Source organism: Oryctolagus cuniculus, chromosome 1 (genome assembly GCF_051225735.1).
Source record: "Oryctolagus cuniculus isolate XC-2025 breed Fujian yellow rabbit chromosome 1, ASM5122573v1, whole genome shotgun sequence".
NCBI lineage: Eukaryota > Metazoa > Chordata > Mammalia > Lagomorpha > Leporidae > Oryctolagus > Oryctolagus cuniculus.
This window is the reverse complement of record NC_142867.1, coordinates 66,871,610-66,894,875: the sequence shown is the minus strand read 5'-3', so window position 1 is coordinate 66,894,875 and position 23,266 is coordinate 66,871,610. Positions and strand designations below refer to the sequence as shown.

The 23,266-nt window shown below is 45.3% G+C and overlaps 1 protein-coding gene and 1 long non-coding RNA gene across 9 annotated transcripts in view; one reads left to right on the top strand and one right to left on the bottom strand.

The window, feature by feature from the left end:
• UVRAG (UV radiation resistance associated) overlaps positions 1–21,564 on the bottom strand; it is a 327,227-nt gene extending 305,663 nt beyond the window's left edge. For 7 of the 8 annotated variants that reach the window (XR_016232752.1, XR_016232751.1, XM_002708684.6 and 4 more), the window contains exon 1: positions 20,145–20,437. Coding sequence is in view for 6 of the 8 variants with exons in the window: in XM_002708684.6 (XP_002708730.3) it covers positions 20,145–20,261 (117 nt within the window). In the remaining 2 variants the exon portion in view is untranslated. Of the gene's footprint in view, positions 1–20,144; positions 20,438–21,434 lie in introns of those variants that run through there. The other variant, XM_017344617.4, reaches the window with a different exon arrangement.
• Positions 20,732–21,630, top strand: LOC127483754 (uncharacterized). Its single transcript, XR_007910371.3, has 2 exons — positions 20,732–21,316; positions 21,480–21,630. It is a non-coding gene; the product is annotated as an uncharacterized LOC127483754 (long non-coding RNA).
• The last annotated feature ends 1,636 nt before the right edge of the window (positions 21,631–23,266 follow it).

Sequence of the window (23,266 nt, the reverse complement as noted above, 5' to 3'; positions counted from 1 at the left end):
CAGGACACACATATGTATACACACCCTATAGTTTACTTATGTCAAATTCCAGATGGTTTAAAAATATTTAAACATAAAGAAATCATGATGAAATGGTTTATAAAGTCTAAGAACACTACAAAACTCAGAAACTATCAAAACAAAATACTATACAAAATGTTTTCAAATCATGTATGGTAAAAAAAAAAAAAGATAATAAGGGGCTGGTGGTGTGGCATAGTGAGTTGGGCCACTGTGTGTGATGCTGGCATCCCATATCAGAGTGCCAGTTCAAGTCCTGGCTGTTCCACTTCCGATCCAGCTCCCTGCTAATATCCCTGGAAAGCAGCAGAAGATGGACCCCTGCTACCCACATGGGAGACCTAAATGGAGTTCCAGATTCCTAGCTTCAGAATGGCCCAGTCCCAGGCACCGCGGCCATTTGATGAGTAAAATAGCAGATGGAAGATCTCTGTCTCTGTCTCTGTCTCTCTCTCTCTCTCTCTCTCTGTAACTGCTTTTCAAATAAATAAATAAATCCTTTAAAACATAAAAAAAATAAAATCATGCATGTCAAACTTCCACATGCAAATTCAAAGGAAAAAATAATCTAAGGAAACAATTTTAATTCAAATAATAAAAGCAATTTTCACTAAAACATAAAGAATTTGTAGAAATCAATAAGAAAAACTCTAATGACCCAACAGGAGAAAAAAAGGCAAAGAATATTGACAGATAATGCATACAAAAGGAAATACAAAGAGTTCTTAAACATAAAAAGACCCTCAACTTTACTCAGACATGCAAGCTAAAATTACAGTAAAGTTGGCATAGACCACAAAATCTGATAACATATTCCAAGATGAGGCAGTAGCAAAAAATGGGGCTGAAAGGAGTGTAAATGGCACAACCTGTGTGGACAGCAAGCTGGTAATATTTACCAAAATTACAAATGGACATATTCTTTGATGCAGCAATTCCATTTCTGCATATGTGCTAAAAATATACTCGAAGATATGCAATATATGTAAGACAATATTGCTTATATTAGTGAAAAAACTGGAAATAATGTAAATGTTCATCAATAGAGGGCTGGCTAAATTACAGTATATCTTGTAGGAAATAGTACATGGCTATATACTGACATGGCACAATCTCCAAGATATGCTATTAGTTTAAAAAAAAATACAGTTGATATAGTCAGAGTGTTTAGAATGGTATCGTTGTGTTTCGCAAAGGAAAAAGAATACAATCATGTAGCTATTGGAAAGGCACTACTATACTACCAGGTTAACACTGGCTGCCCCAGGGAGACAGAGTGGGTACACAGGCCACAGAGCAGTATAGTGACTGTTCACTGTACTCCCTTATCTGCCTTTTGGATTGTGAGTCCTATGAATATATGAACTATTTTTAAAAACAGAATTAAATTTACATTTTAAAAGAACAGAGATATGGCAACCAACCTTTAAACACAGGTGTATGTGGTACCCATTACCAGAAGCAGTGTGACAGAGTTACTCTAAGAACCAGATGAAATAATGGATATAAAAGCTCTCTGGAAAACTGTAAAGTACTTTATAAACATAAAGTCATACAAAAATGGGGATACTGAGAGCAGGATGTGGTTATCAGTGGAAATGATGAATTGATTTAGGCATTTCTAAACTTGAAGAGGCAGATTTAGAATTGATCTATTACTCTCTCTCTCTCTCTCTCTCCATCTCCTGACCTCTCTCTCTCACTCTCTCACTCTCTCACTCCCACTCTCACTCTCCTCCCTCTTTTCCTTCTTCGCCCCTTCCCTCCAGTCTGTCAGGTTTCCCCCAATAAAATCTTTCCCTTACAAAAAAAAAAAAAAAAAGGGAGAAGAATTGATCTATGTAAGCAGAGGTGACAAAGTCAAAAGAGTATAACAGACCCGAAGCAGAGACACTCAATAACTAGAATTCCAGGCCTGCAGGACTGGAAAGGACCCTTTGCTACCCTGCATCGCCAGGGAATTCACTGGCAAGTGCCACCTCTGACCTACCCAGTCAGAATCTGTGCTTTAACAAGATCCCCAGGTAGTTCACATGCACATGTTAATGAGCCCAGCCATCTCACATATTTTTCAGACAGTAAAACTGAAGGCCTAAGTAAAAATGACTTACCCGTGTTCACCCTGTTAATACGAAGCAAAATCAAGAATTGGACCCACGCCCTATCTCCTGGGCCAAGTACACCAAGTATTTGCTCCCAAGACATCCTGTTTCACAATCTTTGAGACTTCTTGGCTCTTCTGGTCTCCCATGTTCCCAATTCCATTTCAAATCATCCATCCAGACCCATCCATTCTTCCTTCACAGTATCTCCTGGCATCTGCTTCTTTCCCACACCCTTCAATCACTGCCCTAAAACTATCATGGTTTATACTATTAAAAACCAGCTTCCTTCTTATGCATCTATCAACTTTCTCTTATTTTTTTCATTTTTATTTATTTATTTTATTTTGCTTGAGGGACAGAAACAAAGATAGAACTTCCATCTGCAGGTTCAAAGGCCTGCAATAGCCAGGGTTGGGCAGGGGCAATCTAAAGCCAGAAGCCAGAAATTCATCCTTGGTCTCCCACTTGGGTGACAGGAACCCAATCGCTTGAGTCATGATCCACCATCACTCAGGGTGCACATCAGCAGGAAGCTGGAATCAGGAGATGGAGCCGGGACTCAACCCCAAGCACTCCAATACTGCATATGGGCATCTTAACTGGCAGCAAAACTACCAGGCCAAATGTCTGCCCTTCAACTTCCTCTTGCAAACAAGAGCTCATTTTCAAATAGCAAGCTCTATGAAATTCCTTAAGAAGGGGCAAATCATTAAAAAGCATTAAAGTTTAATGTGTTGATTTCAGGTAAAAGCTGTAGTTGAAACCCACAAGACTAGAAAGCTATTACTAAGTAATATTTTATTATTTATTTGAGAGGCAGAGTTACAGACTTCCACCCGCTGGTTCACTCTCCGAATGGCTGCAACGGTCGGAGCTGGGCCAATCCCAAGTCAGGAGCCAAGAACTTTTTCTGCATCTCCCACATGGGCACAGAGGCCCAAGCACTTGGGCCATCTTCTACTGCTTTCCCAGGCCACCAGCAGGGAGCTGGATCAGAAGGGGGGCAGCCTAGAATGAACCAGAACCCATATAGGATGCCAGCACTGCAGGAGGAGGCTTAACCAAATATGCCACAGCACTGGCCCCAAGTATTGACTTTTTGAAGAGCAAATAATATGGGAAGACTGTTACACATGCTTAGCTCCAACAGGGATAATTGAACAGACAGAATATAGCACTCACAGCATGAAGCCTAACTCCTGTACAACAGCCTGCATGCTATAGCATGAAGGCAAACCCTTCTAAAGATTCTCCTATACAAACTAAGTTGGACTAAATCTACCTGAAAATACAAAAGGAGAGAACTTCAGTTGAAAATCCAATTGTAGGGCTGGTACTGGGGCACAGTGGGTAAAGCCACCACCAGCAGTGCTGGCATCCCACATAGGCGCCAGTTCAAGTCCCAGCTGCTCCACTTCCAATCCAGCTCTCTGCTGTGGCCTGGGAAAGCAGTACAAGATGGCCCAAGTCCTTGGACCCCTGCACCCATGTGGGAGACCCAGAAGAGGCTCTCAGCTCAGCTCCGGCCATTGCAGCCAATTTGGGTGTGAACCAGCGGATGGAAGATCTCCTTCTGCCTCTCCTTCTCTCTGTGTGTAACTCGGACTTTAAAGTAAATAAATAAATCTTTTTTAAAAAAAGAGAAGAAAAGAAAATCTAATTGTGAGCTATTTATTTCAGTGATCCCAAAGACTTTTTGTGATGTGGCACACACTTAGCAAGATAGAGTCTGAATTCCAGCTTTGCTATTTCTCTTGAGAATGTGTTTAACCTCTCTAAGCTTCTACACTTATCTGTGAAATGGAACTAATAGTTTCAACCTCATACAGTTGTAATGAGTAGTAAATGGGGAACTGGAAAGTACACCAAACACAAAGCTAGAACATTAACAGTTCAATAATGATACTACTATCAATCATCCAAAAGCTTCCTTAGCCTTTGTTGGTTGATTTTCATGTACTTCCACAATCTATCCATTACCTGGAGCTACAAAGGGTTGTGAAGGTAGAGGCAAAAATTAAATTGGAGATTGTATTTCAAATCCAATGGGCAAACAGAGTAAGGCAGTGGAAAAGAGCTTTGAATTTTAAAGCCAGAAGAACTGAGTTTAAACTCTAGGCCTCTGCCCTATTCTTTTCTGGGTCTTGGTTTTCTCACTTATTCTAGGAGATGGGGGCAGAGGAGCATTCAAACTACTGTAGCTAAAAATACTACGAGAATGAGCTTAAATAGGTTAGCTACTAAAAGCACAAGACAGGGTAGCAACAGATAAAAAGTAAAGGATGGAAAACTTGCTCAAGGATAATAGTAAAGGATATTTCTGGAATAATGTGTGACAACAAACCTGAACCTTTAAAAAAAATTTATTTATTTGAAAAGCAGAGTGACGCAGAGAGGGAGAGGGAGACGGAAAGAAAGAGACCTATCAATCAATTGTCCATTCATTGGTTCACTCCCCAGTTGGCCACAATAGCCGGGATTGGGCCAGGTCATAGCCAGAAGTCAGGAATTCCATCCTGGTCTCCCAAATGGGTGGAAAGTGCCTGAGTACTTGGGCAATCTTCCACTGCCTTCTCAGATGTATTAGTAGGAAGCCAGATCAGAAGCATAACAACAAGGAACTGAACCAACATTGCAATATGGGATGCCAGTGTTGCAAGCTGCTTAAGCTACTGTGCCACCAAGCAGTCCCATAAACAATGAATCTCGAATGCAGGAAAATATGGCAGGGAATCACAAAATCGTACTAAAATGAACCCTTACAATTAAATACACACACCAAGTCATTCTTCATGACCAAGCTCTACAATTTCTACTTTGGAGGGTCCTTCTTGACCTCTTGCCCTACCCACTACCCAAATCAAGATGATCATTTACTCTTCTGTGCCAAGACTACTAATGAGGTAGTAGTAGTGATGATAGGACAACATTACTTGAGTACCAAGTATTAAGCAAATCCATTACTCATCCAATCCTCTTAACAACGCTACAGGATAGGCTGTTATGGGGCCCGTTTTTCCTGGGCCTCCCTGAAGCATAGGGAATTTAAGTAAGTTCCAGACCGCCTACCTAAGAAATGGTGGGACCAGAAACTGAACACAAGATGTCAGGTTCTAAACATTTCTTGACTACTGTACTATTAAAAAAAAAAAATCAAAATGGAGTCACTCATGTTAGCTGTACAGTACCAAAACCAAGTTGTTATCCCATCTGAGAAATCAGGAAAGACATACCAAATTTCCCAAAAGGGCCAGTTTCAACTGGCATGAAAATGAAACTGGCCTCTGCTTTAATCCTAACAAAAAAAAACAATCTAAAGTAACCAATCAGTTGTTCTTCTACTACTGTCTCACTGTCCTCACATTACAAGGAAATTAACTGTGAAATAACCCATCTCCCTTTGAAAGGACCAAAACCCCTTTGAAGCAACCAATCTCCATTTGTTCTTTGTTTGTGCTTTCTTCAGCCCTTTTCTGTCTGCAAGCCTACTCTCCTCTGCTCAGCCAACTGGAACATTTAACTCACTTTTATGGACTGGACAGTTGCCCATTTCTAGAATCGCAAATAAAGCCAACTAATACATTTAAATTTTTGGTGATTGACAAATTGACATCAATAAAGTTTTACTGGAATACAGCCACACTCATCTGTATACAGATGGTGCCACACTACAACAGCAGAACTCAAGAGCTGCTACAAAGACCACAGGACCTGCAGGAACTGAAACATGGCCTATCCAGCCATGTCTCTCACCTGCTAGAAAGTGAGGGACCTTGTCCATTGCCACTTTATCTCCAGCCTATCGTGGGTGTGGCCCTATAAAGTATTCTAGACCTCAATCACCCCACAGTCCACCTGCCCATTTTGCTTTATGAGCTACTTGCTGAAGGAAAAACTAAAAAAGTTTCCTCTGGATATTAACAATTTCAACAATTTTCTAGATAGTAACATATCAGTGGATGAAGGCAGTACCCATTTTCTCCAGGACATCCCTCTGTTCATCAGAGAAGACAAAGTTTAAAACGTTTTTTCATAATGCTAAATAAAGCTGTTTTCATTTTCCTTTTTTAAAAAAAGTTGAGTTTTATGAATTAGTGCTCATACAAAGAATGGCTGGAATTAAGGAAGGAAATCATTCATATCCTCTGAAAGACATAAGTAGATCGGCGGAAACAAAGCACACGGTTTTGAAATTTCAAATCCTGTGCCTAACAGTTCAAAAAAGGTCCTCTATATGCATCTACAAAATTAGTGGCTGACTCAGTTTTTTCTACTACATACTCAGATAAAGTTTTAACACAGCCTGACAGGAACATATGAATTACTTAAGAGTTCAGATTTAAACCCTTAGCCACAAAAAGCATAGCCTTGCTAAAGATCACGAAGTCTTTCTGGGGAAAAACAGCTATAATTCTCATTCCCATTTTCACTTTTATATCTTCCTTTTCTTCTTACCCAGGAGTCTACTAAAGAAAGCCAAAAGTGACTGCAAGTTTCATGAACAACTTCCTGATGTTTCTCCTTATTTTCTAAAAAATATCTGACTGCATCTCTTGGGACATTCTGAACACCATGGTAAGAAAAACTGCCAGATATTTCAATAAATCAATCAACAAGTGAGACTCCTAAGTACTGGGTTTTAATGCTCAATTTTAAAACTGCCTTAGACTCTTTTTTTTTTAATATAACAACGTACCAACACCACAACAATCACCCTATAACCTAAACAGCTACTAAGTGACTAATGGACAGTAGCAGGTACACTGGACAGGGAGATGAGTCACCTCCTGGGGAGGACAGCGTGGCATTTCCTCTGCTATCTGTGATGGCACACAATTTTTAAGATTTTTTAAGATTTTTTTTTATTTGAAAGTCAGAGTTACAGAGAGAGAGAGGGAGAGAAAGAGAGAGAGAGAGAGATCTTCCATCCACTGGTTCACTCCCAAAATGGACCGAATGGCCAGGGCTGCACCAGGCCAAAGCCAGGAACCAGGAGCTTTTTCCACGTCTCCCAGATGGGTGCAGGGATCCAAGCACTTGGGCCATCTTCTGCTTCTTTCCCAGGTGCACTGGCAGGGAGCTGGATCAGAAGTGGAGCAGCTGAATCTTGAACCACACCCAAAAGGGATGCAGGTGTTGCAGCATCCACTTTACCTGCTACCCAACAATATCATGCCCTCCTCCCTTTTTTTAAGATTTATTTGGTTATTTGAAAGGCAAAGACACACAGAAAAGAGAGAGCTCTTCCATCCACTGTTCCACTCCCCAAATGCCCACAATACAGCCAGGGTTAGGCCAGGCTAAAGCCAGGCGCCAAGAACCCCTTCAGGGCCTTGCACATGGATAGCTTGGATCCAAGCACCTGGGCCATCATGTGCTATTTCAAGATGGGAAGCAGAAGAGCTGGGACTCAAATTAGGGCCTCGGATATGGGATGTGGGCATCTCAAGCTGTGGCTTAACCTGTGGTACCAACAGACCTGCCACCACCTCAGCCTCTTAATCAATAAGCACAATTTACTAGAGTTTCAACAAAGAACGAGTGAGTACAATGCCCAGCAACACTACTAACCAGAGAGTCTACAGCAATTAGCATCAAATATTAACACAGAACAAAATTCCTGCCATCAAAAAACCCAGACAGTTACTGTTTCAGAAACAAAGGGGCAGAGAATCAGGAGTTGTTAAGTAGAACAGTTTTAAAAAGATAGGCCTGGTAAATACCAGAGACAAAGCCGGAAGACGATCACTCAAACTCTTAGAGGGGCATTCCAAGGTCTTGCTCTAACGCACACCACACACGGGGAGGGAGGGTGGAATCTGAGTGTCTGCCCTTAACAGAGAAGTTCAAAACACAGCCGCTCCTCTATTTCCATTCTGGCCTGAAATCCCCAAAGCTGTGGGGCGAATGTGCCAAAGCCAGCAAAAAGAAACAAGTTCTGCACACACCCAGCCAAGCACAGCACAAGTGCTCACCAAGTTCTGGCCATCCCCCTGCCCCAAGCGGCAACAGCAAGACGTTCAACACAGATCTGCTAAACTAATCTGTGTTCCTCACCAAACCCTGGAGGGCAGGAACAAACAGACGCACCACGTCTGTGGCCGGACAAACAGTCTGACCTCTGAGGGCCTCAGGTTTTGCAGCTGTAAAATTCCACGATTCAAAATTCCTGCTTCCATTTTATAATAAGATGGAAAACAAGGTTATGTGGTGTCAAACTAACAAGGTATAACATGAATAAAAACAATTGCAATATCGAGCTTCCTGTTTTCCGTGTGCTTACCTTACCTGTATCTGCTAAGGAAAACAAATAAACAAACTGATCAACTATAAAGAATCGAAAAAGCTAACTCTATCAGCAGGAGGCATAACTGATAGCATTAAACCTAAAGTATAATATAAAATCTTAACTAGATAACTTTAATTTTTCTAAAAATATCTCTGGTTTATAGGTACACACTTTCAGACACTAAAAATGACACCTTTTTCTCCCCAGCAATAATAGGTGTGACAGGTAAAAATATACAGCTCTCAAAAATACATACTGGGAGACTATGAAAATCTCGTATTTTTTCATTTTACTACACACTTTAGAACCAACTTATTAGTTTCAATTCTGCTCTTGCTCTATTTCCAGTCAGTTTCACTTCTGAATTTTCTGCCACAAAGCTAAGAATTGTGATCCTGAGGAGAAATCTTAAAGACTAAATAAGAATATAGCTTTTCCTTTCAAATGAAAACTAGGTATTTTCATAGGAAAACAAAGAAACAAACAACAAAAAAACAAATTCTCAATGGCATTGTTACATAAAATAATAATTTTAGGATGCTAATATCTTCCTTAAATTTCCAAAGCTTCCACATCTGGTGTTATTCACAAGAGCCAAAGCAACTCAAAAGCTGCCACCAGGACTGGGCATTTGGCCCAGCAGTTTGGATGCCCACATCCCGTATCGCAGGGCCTGGGTTCAGTCCTGGCCCGGCCCTTCCTGTCCATCTTCCAGATATACAGACCCCAAGAGTCAGCAAAGTGGCCGGCGCCGCGGCTCACTTGGCTAATCCTCCGCCTGCGGCACTGGCATTCCGGGTTCTAGTCCCGGCTAGGGCACCGGATTCTGTCCTGGTTGCTCCTCTTCCAGGCCAGCTCTCTGCTGTGGCCTGGGAAGGCAGTGGAGGATGGCCCAAGTGCTTGGGCCCTGCACCTGCATGGGAGACCAGGAGGAAGCACCTGCCTCTTGGCTTCAGATCGGCGCAGCACGCCGGCTGTAGCAGCCATTTGGGGGGTGAACCAACGGAAAAAGGAAGACCTTTCTCTCTGTGTCTCTCTCTCTCTAACTCTGCCTGTCAAAAAAAAAAAAAAAAAGAGTCAACAATGATGGCTGAACTAACTGGGTTTTTGCTTCCCACATGGGACACCTGGATTTAGTTCCCGACTCTCAGCTTCAGTCCAGTTGATGAGAAAGATCTGTCTGTCTATGTCTATCTGTCTCTCTCCTTCTCACTCTCTGCCTCCTGAATACAAAAAAAAAACAAAAAAAAAAAACAAAAAAAAAAAAAACTTGGGCCCTGCACCCCATGGGAGACCAGGAAAAGCACCTGGCTCCTGGCTCCTGCCATCGGATCAGCGCGGTGCGCCGGTCGCAGCGCGCTGGCCGCGGCAGCCATTGGAGGGTGAACCAATGGCAAAGGAAGACCTTTCTCTCTGTCTCTCTCTCTCACTGTCCACTCTGCCTGTAAAAAAATTTAAAAAAAATTAAAAAAAAGATAAAAAAAAAAAGAATTGCCATCATCTTATTTTACAGGTATACAACTATATTTACTTTCTTCTCTTTTTAATAATTTTTGTGGAAGGAATGAACTATACATGGTATGTACCTGTACGGAGCGTATGTTCCCTAGACACTGCTTTTTCTGTGTGGCCTTAACAACAAAACAGGCTTTTTGTTTTTAAATAGCAGAAAGATGATTACATTAACAAAAGTTAGGACACTGAATAAACACAGACACATAAAGGGGACATACGCATCATGTACAACTAAATTAAGCTTTATATCTGCTTTTGTGCCTCTATCATTTTTCTTGACTGTGTTTCAATCTCACTGAATCTAACCTTTCCTTTCATTCTTTAGGCTGTAAAGTTCTTCAAAGGAAAAAATCATATACAAAAAAAAAACTGAAAAATAAAAATATACTGAGTCCCTACAATGTTGCACAGTGCTAATGCAGGTGCTATGGTAAATAAAACAAAGCATGATGGTCCCAAACTTTGAGGTTACGTAAAACTTTTCACCAGAAACCTGCAAAGAGTGGGCACCTACAGCAAACAGGAATCAAAGACCTCCAGTGTGGGCTATGCATAGTCATCTCTTTCCAGAGAGCACAGTGCAGAAGGGTGAGGCAGAAAGAGGAATCATTCAGCAGATGGACCCAGCAAATGCAACCTGTGAAATTAAGAAGAAATATCTGGTCTTCCATCATAGTTCCTGAAGCACAGTTCCTACAACCTTTGTAATTTCTGGAGCACAGGGGTGCTAGAAGAATCTTTTTTCTAATATTTGGTCTGCAGGCCTGGTTCCTGACACAGAATGCCTAAGCCTTGGGAAGTTCCTGGGTGTTCTGCGCACATTCAGTTCTAATGAAACAACTCTCGGTTGGCTCACAGCCACTTGCCCACTCCGCATCTTCCATGAAGGGAAAAGGGGCGAGAGCTTGAGCTAACAATCATTGTGCCTACTGATGAAGCATCCACAAAAATCCCAGAACTACAGGGTTTGGAAACCCTCTGAGTTACTGAGCATGGAGAGGTGGGGCGCCCCAGAGGCACAGAAGCTCCAGCCACCTGCTCCAAACTCAGCCCTGTGCATGTGTTCCACGCAGCGGTTCACCTGCATCCTTTGTCATATCCTTCACCATAAGAGCCAGCAAATGTTCAAGTACTAGAAAGTAACTTGCCTGAGTCCTCTGAGCCACTCTAGCAAACGGTCAGAATGGAAGAAGGAATGTGGGAACCTCCAATTTGTTCCAAAACCCAGACTTGAGACTGGCAGCCAAAGGGGCAGTTGGAGGGGGCGGGGGGAGGTTTGTAGACTTGTGGGAATGAACCTTTAGCTGGTGGAATCTGATGCTAACTCCAGGTAGACAATCTCAACTGAAATGAATTATAGGGTACCCTATCAAGTCCCACTGAAGAACTGCCTGGTGTGTGGGGATAAACCCTCACATCTGTTGAGAGTACAACAGGAGAAATGTTTTTACTATCATGTACTACTTCAGCTGGTGAAGATAAAAGTTTAACATCAATAGTGATACATCATGCTAATAGTATACACACTTGATTTAAGATGAAAATGGCACTACCTCTGAGGCCTTGCTCTCAAAAACCCACAACCCAGTATAATCATGAGGAAAAAAAACAAAACCTAATCCCAGTTGGGGGAGGGCATCCTACAAAATACCAGTTTAGTACTCAAACTGTCAAGATCATCTTAGAAAGTCCAAGGAATCGTCACAGCTTAGAGGAGGCTAGGGAGATAGGACAACTCAATATAATGTGGTAGTCAGAATAGGATCCTGGCACAGAAAATGGCTATCAGGTAAAACCTAAGGCTCCATCAATAGATGAATGAAGAAACAAAATGTGGTATACACATACAATGGAATTATTCATTCTTAAAAAAAAAAAATGAAATTCTAACATATGCTAGAACATGGATGAACCTTGAAAACACTATGCTAAGTGAAATAACCAAGACGCAAAAGGACAAACATTGCATAAAATTCTACTTTTTAGAGGTACTAAAATACTGAAATAGTCAACTCATAGAAACAGAAAGTAGAAGAGTTTACCAGGGATTCATTGACAGGGAGTGGGATGGGCAACTGTTTATTGGGTACAGTTTCCATCTGGAATGTTGAAAAAGCCCCAGAAATGAACACCACTGATGGTTGTACAATATTGGGCATGTTTTTTTCTTCTTCTTAATTATTTGAAAGGCAGAGAGATAGAAACAGAGAGAAAGCAAGATCTTCCATATGATGGTCCACTCCCCGAAATGCCCACAACAGCCAGGGCTGGGCCAGGCTGAAGCCAGGAGCTGGGACCTCACTCTGGATCTCCCGTGTATGTGGCAGGGACCCAAGTACTTGAGCCATCACCTGCTGCATCACCTGTGCACATTAGCAGGAAGCCGGAATTCAGAGCAAAGCTAGGCAGTCTGATAGGGATTTGCAGGCATGCCAAGCAGCATCTTAACAGCTCTGCCAAACACCCACCCCTGAGAGTGTTCTTAATGCCACTGAATTGCAACTTAAAAATTATTAAGAGGCTGATGTTGTGGCAAAGCAGAGTAAAGCTGACACTTGTGACACCAGCATCTAATGTGCCTATGAAAACAGAGGAAGATGGCCCACGTACTTGGGCCCCTGTTATTCATGTAGGAGACTCGGAAGAGGCTTCTGACTCCTGGCTTTGGCCTGGCCCAGCCCCAGCCCCAGCTGTTGTGGCCATCTGGGAAGTGAACGGGCAGATGGAAGATAGCGCTCTCTGTCTCTTCCTTCCTCTCTCTGTAACTCTGACTTTTAAATTAAAGAGAGAGAAAGAATTTCAAAGACTAATAGCCCAAATATACCCTACCTCTCCCCAAAGCAAAAGAAAAAATGTTCTTTGAATCAATGAAAGATATGAGCAAACAAGCAGAGAAATTAATGTCAAGGACATAAGCAATTCACAAAAAAGAAATTAAAATGCTAAATAAACCTATACAAAGATATTCAAACTCATAGGTTTGTATAAAGATAAATGAGATCAAATTCTTACAATAGTGTCTGGTATAAAAAAAGCTGTTAAAATATAGCTAAAAATTTAAAATATATACATTTAAACAACAAAAACATATATACATATTAATGTATTACCTAGTGTGTGTATGTGTGCATGTATGTGTAATCTATATACATACACTTAATTTGAAAACATTAAGAAAACACAATCATAAAGTTGGCAAAAGAATAGAGAAACAGGTCCTGTCATTATTTGATGGCAGTAGTATAAATAGGAATATCATTTTTGAAAAACAATTTGCCAACATCTTTTAAAAAATATTTTTATTTATTTATTTGAGAGGCAGAGTTACAGATAAAGACAGAGAGATAAAGAGAAAGGTCTTCCACCCGCCTGTTCACTCCCCCAAATAGCCACAACGGCCAGAGCTGAGCTAATCTGCAGCTAGAAGCCAGGAGCCAGGAGGCAGGATCTCCCTCCAGGTCTCCCACGTGGATGTAGGGGCCCAGGTGCTTGGGCCATCTTCTAATGTTCTTCCAGGCCATAGCAGAGTGCTGGATCTGAAGATGAGCAGTCGGGACTAGAACCAGCACCCATATGAGATGCCAGTGCTAGAGGCAGAGGATTAACCTATTGTGCCACAACGCTGGCTCCTCCAATATCTTCTAAAGTTATATATCATTTGAGTGATTTCACTGCTCAAAATTTATGCAACAAAAAATATTAGTAAATGTATACATAAAGAAAATACCTGGGGCCAGTGCTGTGGCACAGCGGATAAAGCTACCACTTGCAGTGCCAGCATCCCATATGGGCACCAGTTTGTGTCCCAGCTGCTCCACTTCCAATCCAGCTCTCTGCTATGGCCTAGGAAAGCAGTAGAAGATGGTCCAAATCCTTGGGCCCCTGCACCTGCGTGGGAGACCCGGAAGAAGCTCCTGGCTCCTGGCTTCAGATCAACCCAGCTTCAGCATTTGTGGCCAATAGGAAGTGAATCAGCGGATGGAAGAGCTCTCTCTCTGCCTCTGCCTGTCTCTAATGCTCCCTTTCAAATAAGTAAATAAATCTTTTAAAAAAAAAAACCTGTATATTGATATTCATTGTAAATATGTAACAGAGAAAAACTGGAAACAGTCCAAAAGTTCATTTACACAGTGTTAAATAAACATCATTGAGGATTATTATGCAATGATAGGTATATATGTACTGACATGGGAAACCCAATTCAGGAAAAAAATAATACATCACAAAATTTCTGAAATTTTTAAAGGAATTAAACCAGGTAGACACTTTATCTGAGGTCTTTTGTGGATGCTTCAAGAGAACCAAATCTGCACGCAAAATTGTGTGTTCTTTATATAAGGAAAGAGTCCATAGTTTTTACTGAAGTCTTAAAGGAACATGTAACTTCCAAAAAACGTCATTAGGAGCAGGCATCTGGCTGGCTGCCAGGGATGGCAACATCCCATATCAAAGTGCCGGGTTCAAGTCCCAGCCACTCTGCTTCCAACCCAGCTTCCTGTTAAGGTGTACCCCGGAAGGCAGCAGATGATAGTTTCAACACTTAAGTCCCTGCCATCCATGGAAGATTCAAATTGAGTTCCGGACCCCTGGTTTGGGCCTGGCTCAGCCCTGGCTGTTGTAGGCATTTGAGGAATGAACCAGCAAATTGAAAATCTCTTTCTATTTATCTCTCTGTCTCTCTCTCTCTTTCTTTGAAATAAAATTAAAATAAACAAGATTTAAAAAGGGGGAGAAGGGGGCACCAGCACTGTGGCGTAGCGGGTAAAGCCGCCACCTGCAGTGCCGGCATCCTATATGGGCAACGGTTCGAGTCCTGGCTGCTCCACTTCCCATCCAGCTCTCTGCTATGGCTTGAAAAAGCAGTAGAAGATGGCCCAAGTCCTTGGACCCCTGCACCCATGTGGGAGACCTGGAAGAAGCTCCTGGCTTCAGATCGGCACAGCTCCAGCTGTTGCTGTCATCTGGGGAGTGAACCAGCAGATGGAAGACCTCTCTCTGTCTCTCTGTAACTCTGCCTTTCAAATAAATAAATAAATCTTTAAAAAAAAAAAAAAAAAGTCACTAAATAATCATTAAAAAGCCTCCAGAGCCCTATCTGAGAAATGTAGCTAGGTTTTACTCCAGTGAGGAAGTCTTTGGGGAGAAAAGAAATCTCTCAGTTAAGCTTTTAAGTACATATTAAATGCATCTACCACAAAACACACATTTTTATGTGCAGACTCCTCCATCTTAGGGTGTGAAGAAAACGATGCTTCAGATAAGTCTACATGCATTCATTAGCTAATTACAAACTTCAACAAAACTTAAAGAACAACATCAGTCTTCAGAATGTATAAGTGGGGGCCAGCATTGTGGCACAGCAGGTAAAGCCGCTGACTGCAATGCCTGCATCTCATATGGGCACTGGTTCTAATCCCAGCTGCTCCACTTCTAATACAGTTCCCAGCTAATGCGCCTGGGAAAGTAGCAGAAGATGGCCCAAGTTCTTGGATCCCTGCACCCACATGGGAGACCCAGATCAAGCTCCTGGCTCCAGCCTTGGCAGGTTGTGGACATTTGGGGAGTGAACCAACAGATGGAAGATCTCTCTCTCTCTCTCCATCTCCCCCTGCCCCCTACTTCTTTCAAATAAACACATCTCTTTAAAAAAAATGTATTTATTTGAGAAGCAGAGTTACAAAGAGAGAGGTCTTCTATCTGCTAGTTCACTCCCCAAATGGCTGCAACAGCCAGAGCTGAGCCAATCCAAAGCCAAGGGCCAAGAGCATCTTCCAGTTTTTCCATATGGTGCAGGGGCCCGAGCACTTAGGCCATCTTCTACTGCTTTCCCAGGCCACAGCAGAGAGCTGGATAGGAAGCCAAGAAGCCAGGATAGGAACTGGCACTCATATGGAATGCAGGCACCACAGGCGGAGGCTTAAGCTACTAGGCCATAGCACTGGACCCAAAGCAAATCTTTTTTTTAAAAAGATGCATGAGTAGTTCACACTTAAACTGAGATTACATAGAAGCAAAAGGAGCCAAATGTTAAACAGTCATTCCATTTAGCATGGTCAAAGAGCTTATCTGGACTATAGTTAGTACTCATTTGGTAAAAGGTTCAGGAGTTATGCAGGCTTAACTTTTTTATGGTAAGTGAATGAAAATACAACAGATTGGATCGTTTTTTTTTTTGTTTTTTTTTTTTTTTTTAACAGACAGAGTGGACAGTGAGAGAGAGAGACAGAGAGAAAGGTCTTCCTTTGCCGTTGGTTCACCCTCCAATGGCTGCTGCGGCCGGCGCACCGCGCTGATCCGAAGGCAGGAGCCAGGTGCTTCTCCTGGTCTCCCATGGGGTGCAGGGCCCAAGCACTTGGGCCATCCTCCACTGCACTCCCTGGCCACAGCAGAGAGCTGGCCTGGAAGAGGGGCAACCGGGACAGAATCCGGCACCCCGACCAGGACTAGAACCTGGTGTGCCGGCACCGCTAGGCAGAGGATTAGCCTATTGAGCCACGGCGCCAGCCAGATTGGGTCTTATACATGGCTTGTGGGCTTTCTTTAAGCAAAAACAAGCCTTTTGCTGGTGGCGACTGGGACAGGAGGAATCCAATACTTTTGGAATTAATGTCATATAGTAAATTAAAATTTTGAGAATTACAGCCACTTTTTTAGAACCAATAGGACTTGAACAAAGATTGTAATAAGTGAATAAATAATAGCAGGAATACTCTCTATTCTAAAATAAACATATACCTTAGAACAAAGCTTCTCAGGGTCAACCTAGAGGCACAGTGGGTTAAGCCAGTGCATGCAATGCCAGCATCCTGTATCAGAGTGGCAGTTCAAGTCTCAGCTGCTCTGCTTCCATTCCAGCCTCCTGCTAATGTGCCTGGGAAGCACCTTGTCACATATGTGGGAGACCAGGATGGAGTTCTTGGCTACTGGCTTTGGAATGCTTTAGACCTGCCTGCTGCAGCCATCTGGGAAGTGAGACAACAGAGACAGATATCCAGAGAAAGATCTTTCTTTCCTTCTACCTATCTTTATATATATCTATTATGGTTCATTCCCCAAATGCCCACAACAGGGCTGCACCAGATCTGAGCCAGAACCAGTCTGAGTCTCCCACATAGGTGGCAGGGATTCAAGTACTTGAGCCATCTTCTGCTGCCTTCCAAGGTACATATTAGCAGGAAGCTGGCCGGGAAGTAGAGTAACCAGGAGTAGAACCTAAGCACTCCAATATGGGATGCAGATGTCCCAAGCGGTGACTTAACTACTGAGCCAAAAGCCCACTCAATGAATACATTCTTGATTGTCAGCACTGGGGAGGAATAGTTACTGGTATCTTGTGGGCAGAGGCTAGCAACATGGATAAACATCATATAGTCTCCCCCAACTCCCAAAATGTCAACAGTGCTACGGCTGAGAAACTGCCCTAGAAGTAGGCTGAGGAACTCCGGAATCCACACTTTGAAATAATCAGCTTCGTGGTAGAAATTTTCAATCAACTGAGTTTGTTTAGAAACATTGCCAACTTGCCTATTATCATGGGATGTATCAGAATGTACAAATTTCAAAGTGTTATTTAAGAGAAAGTGAAGGCCGGTGCCGTGGCTCAACAGGCTAATCCTCCACCTTGTGGCGCCAGCACACCGGGTTCTAGTCCTGGTCGGAGCGCCGGATTCTGTCCCAGTTGCCCCTCTTCCAGGCCAGCTCTCTGCTGTGGCCAGGGAGTGCAGTGGAGGAGGATGGGCCAAGTCCTTGGGCCCTGCACCCCATGGGAGACCAGGAGAAGCACCTGGCTCCTGCCTTCGGATCAGTGCGGTGCGCCGGCCACAGCGTGCCAGCGGCGGCGGCCATTGGAGGGTGAACCAACAGCAAAAGGAAGATCTTTCTCTGTCTCTCTTTCTCTCACTGTCCACTCTGCCTGTCAAAAATAAATAAATAAAAAAAAAAGAAAGTGAAAAACTAGCTTTCAAATTTATTTAAACCTTTGAAATTTTCCAAAATTATTAGGCAAAAAAAGACAACAAATTAAAGTGCAGAAAAAAGGTTTTCTATACACATATCTTGTGACTCTCCAAAACAATACTGAATGAAAGAAAATAGGGAAAAAAGAAACATTTTGCACAATCCCATTAATATAAAGTTCAAGAAAGGCAAAAACTCATCTCCACTAGAAATCAGAAAAGTGGTTCCTTCGGAGAGAATAGAAAGGCAAACATGGGAGAGAACATAAGGAGGCCTTCTGGGATGTTAATAATTTTGTATTTCTTAATCTGGGTAGTAGTTACATAACTGTGTTCACTCTGAAAATTCATCAAGCTGGATACTAATAACCTGTGGGCTTCATACAAATCACACTTCCACAGGTGTGCACCTTCTTAATATTATACACTTAAACCCTAAAAATCTAAGCATTTTGACCCAGAAAACTACATTAATGCCAAAGACAAAAGTCAAAGTGTTTTGTTACACAGGCTGCCTTCCAAGAATTCAAGAAGGATGACACCCCCAGAAAGCTGTAAATAGCATAGTCAGCACTCACAAAGCATTCGCTACACACTTAAGCCACTATATATCCCTCGGCACCAATCCAGAAACTTGACAAACGCCAACAAATGCAGTTAAGTTATTCCACGGACAGTTTGTTTGGATTATTTCCCCCAGTGTTAAACTGTGAACAAGCTCTCTGAAATAAAGGATGCCTTCTCCTTCCTACTCCCACATGTTCTCCCCCAAACCAAAACCTTCTTGGCCCCCAACTCCCTAGAATTTCCCCAGGCTGTTTCCAACAGCGCCCACCATGGCCTTCCCCAGTATCTCCCCTCCCACGCAGATGAAAATCCACATGAATGTGCATTGCTAGGTAGTCTCCCCAGCCAGACCTCTCCTCTCTGGGGACCTCACAATACAACCCAGACCTCACTACCCACAAACTCCCCGCCCAAGAGCGCCACAAAACCAGTGCACCTGCCACCGCCGTCTTTTAGACCCTCTTCTACCACACAAACAGCCCTAGCTTCTGTGAACAACTCTGCATCCCTACCTAATGCCACCACTGTGGATATTACTCCAGCTCCTCTCTTCCTCCAGTCCCTCCACCCCTTTCCTAAATCCCTTCCATTTCTCATGCACTGTCTTCCCAAACCTCTGCTTGCCTCTTTATAAATCTTTCCTAAGTCCCATGGGCAGGGATAGAAAATAGGAGACAGGGTGTGAAGGTTGTGGAGAAAAGGTTGCTCAAGTCCCAAGCAAACCACCGTACAAAGTCAGACGCTGGATTCTGCAATCCAGCCCCAACAACACCAAGTGCAAGGCTCTGGACAAGCCTCAGTCTCCTCCACGGTAAAATGAAGATGCCAGCAATAGCCATCCCTTGGAGTAGAGAGGGCTCCCGGAACCCGAGGCCATGGAGCGCTTTGCGCAAATCCAGCACGCTGTTCTCAAAGACTACCAGTTTCGCTTAGGTCTTCCAGGAAGGAGGAATGGAGAGGATGAAAGGTATTTTAACTCTAATGCCATGACTCCTCCAAAGTCTCTCCTTGGGAGAGAGAGGGGGAGCTACTGACAGAAGGGGGGAGGGGGCTCTAGAGATACGTGGGTGACACAAAGAACTTTGTCGGGTCCCCAAATCCACAGTTCCCTCTTAGCGCCCTACAAGAAGCTCTCAAAGCCCTTGCTGAAGAAGTGGGGAAGGCGTGAGCACATCCATCAAACCCTCCTTCCACAGCCGCTCATCGGAGAGAACTAGGGGAAAGTCCTCCTAACTAATTGGGAAGGAAACCCCAAGGTCCCAAACACATTTCTCTGAGGGGCCGAGGGGAGTACTTCATCAAAAGGGGACGTTCAAAGCGAACGCCGGCCCCGCGCCACAGCACCGACGGAGAAAGGGCGAGCGCTCTCCGTGCCCGGCGCCACCCGGGCTTCCCGAGGGTCTGCGCAAGGGAATTCCCGGCTCGCTCCCGGGGCCAAGCGGCCTCGCACTGGGACCCCGGGAGTCCCCCAGGCTCTCCGCCTGACGCCTCGCAAGCCCATCTCAGGTAACGGGCTTCTCCCAGGACGTGGGGATGTCCCAGGGGTTCGGCCATCACTGGACGTCCCCTCCCAAGACCCCCCAACAGCCGCCCTCAGTCCCGCGAGCTCTCCGCGCCACTTCTCCGCGTCTCCCGGAGCCCGCAGGGTCTCCGCGCGGGCCTCTCCTGTGCCTCCGGGCGCCGCGAGCATACCTGCTGAGACGGCAGCTCCACATGCAGGGCCCGCGCGGCGGAACCGGGCGGCAGCGCGGCGGCCGGGCCCGGGGGCGGCGGGGGGACCGGGCCTCCGACCAACGCCGAGGCGCTCATCTCGACTCGGGGGCCGCCAAGCGGCGAGGCAGGCGCTCCTCCGGCATCCGCCGCCACCTCCTAGCCACGATCTGTCGCGCCCCTGCAGCCTAGAAACCCGCCACCCGAGAGGCAGGGCTGTTCTAGCTCCCCGCTGGCCGCCGCCGCTGGCTAAGGAAGAGCCATATTACCGCAGTGCAACCCCTCCACCCGGCACAGTCCTGGCCCGCTCATTGGTTCATTCCTCTTAGGGGCGGGACCCAACGAGGGCCACGGGGCGCGCTATTGGATAGAAAGGTCTGTCCGTCGCCTGCCGGAATGGACTGGGGGCGGAGGAACTTGAGGATGGCCTCAATTGCGTCTGTCAAATCGGAGTGAAACCTGGGGCGGTGCTTCTTTATGTGCCAGTCTAATTGGTTGTTTCACTACTGTGGGGCGGAGTCTCCTGGCGGAGCCGCAAGGGCCATTGCTCTAGACCGCCATCAATTGTCAGTAAAGGGATGGAGGGGCGGGGTCCCGATTAGGCAGAGCGCGCGCCTGGGCTCCGCTGTCACGTGCAGAAGGCTAGAGTCACCTGATAGTGAAACTCGGTATTCGGAGCCACTTCCGCCCTAACCTAGTTGCTGTGGTAACCGGCTCCGGAGGAGGGCGGGTCCCGCTCGGCGCCCATAGGGTGGCGATTGCTGGTCGGCCCCTCGAAGGCCCCTATGGCAGCCCTTCGCCGAGGTGTCCTCATCAACGTGCGGGTGTGGACTGGAAACCCGGCGGAAGACGCGCTCTCCGGCGACCCGCTCCGACCCGCAAGTCCACGCCTCGCCTCGCAGTCCGCGACCTAGTCCGCTGAGCTGCAAGGTGTGCCTGGCGCCCCGGGGCGCTGGGTCACCTCCGCAGGGGTTACTTACGCCGTCCCTAGAAAGCCTTTGCTGCTTTTCTTGTCCTGAGTGCCGCTTACTAACCCATCAAAGCGCAGCTGGGCCAGGTTTCCCACTTTCAGAAGACTTCTCCTGGGACCCTGCGTTCGGAACCTTCCCGCTGCCGCAGAGCTGATTATTCCGTGTAGTGCATTGTCTTACCAGGTGTGTAACACAGACGGGCTGCCCACCCTCCCTCCTCAATACCCGCTTGCGTCCCGCCGGCCCCCGCCCCTCCCCGCACCCTCCCCCTCCATCCCCCCTCCCACCCCCACACACATACTTGTAAATTCCTCAAGCAAAAGGACCTTGTGCGATTCATCTCCAGATTCCCAGCGCTTCACCGAGAAGAGAATCAGGAAGTTTGTTTAAGTGAAGGCCCCAGCTCAAATGCCACCTCTTCCATGCAGACGTCTTTGAACATAATGACAGTGTGTGTCTGGGGCGATCGCTTCTATAATAAACAGCGCTGAGTCATCCTGCAGGCTATTGATCTGCCGTTCTCCCCATAGACTGTACATTGCTCTACCACCTAGGGACTGACGTAGCAGAGAGAACACCGGGTTTAGACTCAGACGCACAGGACTCGGGCCCTTTTGGAATCTGGGCTTTGCCACTTCCTGGCTGTGTGTCCCTGGCCAAGTCAGCTCCCACTCAGCTTCACTTTTTCCATCTGTAAAATAGGAAAGGGGTGGCTGTGGGGTGAAGTCGACGTTTGTAAAGTGCAGGACCTGACATATAATAGTGGCATTTAAAACATTTAATACAAGTAAACACGCTATCTCTATGCTGCTCAGAAGCCTGAAAAACAGGGCAGAGCTGATTGGGAGCTGGGTCACATGGCTGTCACGTGGGCCCCTCCTCCTCCCAGATGCTGAGTGGTTCCACAAGGCTGGGGCCTGCAGTGTGTGGGCAGGTGTTGGTTGAGAGGGAGTCCTTGGGAAAATCCCAAATCTGGTTCCACTCATGTGGTGCCAAGATCTGGTGGAATTTCACAGAAGACATACTCTGTTTCTAGGCTGTGTTTATTTCCTGGGGCTGCCATAGCAAAAGGCCAGGATCTGGGTCCTTTAAAGCAGCAGAACTTTATTTCCTCACGGTTCTGGAGGCAGGCGGTCCAATGGCAAGGTGACAGGGGGCTCTGTTTCCTTGGAAGCCTCCGCCTTGCTTCTCCCAGCTGCTGGGGGCTCCAAGGGTTCCTTGGCTTGTGGTGGCAGAGCGCCAACCCCTGCCTGTCTCCATATGGCTTCTCTCCTTCCTGAGTTTCCTTTCTTTTGTGAAGAAGACACTTGTAACTGGATTTAGAGCCCACCTAGATAATTCAGCTCTCTTCTTGAAAACTTTGATTGCGTCTGCAAATATGTTCCCCTCCCCCCCAATAAGATCATGGTCACAGAATCCAGAAGTTAGAGCACAGAGACTGTCAGTCAGCCCACTACACAAGCTAAGAAAAAGGGCTCAGGGACAGAGCAGAGTCACTTCCTCCTCCTTTTGGGGTCCGTTCTGAGTTTTAGCTATCTTGATTGCTCATTTGTTCAACAAATATTCACTGTGTGTCAGGCCCTTCACGCGGTGCTGGGAATGAACCCCAGATCTGTCTCTGGAGGAGTGCTACTCCTTCCGTGGGAGTCCAGTAAATGAACAGAAGTATGACCAGCTCAGTGCTGGGTCTGAGGAGAGCCCAGGTGTTCCAATGGCTAAAAAAGAGTTGAGAGTCAGATTTCACAGTGGAGATGACATGTAACAGGGTATTGAGGGACCAATAAGAGTTTACCATGCAGGGAAGAAAGATGGAGAGGGTATTCCAGCAGACAGAGCAGGCTCCGTTCTTTCCTCAAGTTTTTACTGAGGTTCAGCAGCTCAGTGCCAGCTAACTACTACATGCTGGAAATGCAGACCTAGAAAAACAACCCATCACAGACTTCCCCACCCCCTTAGCACAAACGCCAGAACTACAGCTCCCACCCCCAAGACCTTCCTAGAACTCGGATAGCCTACTGCTTGCAGCATGTTCAATAAAATTAGGTGAAGTGTCTAGGATATAGGGGCCAGTGCCGTGGCATAGTGGGTAAAGCCGCCGCCTGCAGTGCCGGCATCCCATATGGGTGGCAGTTC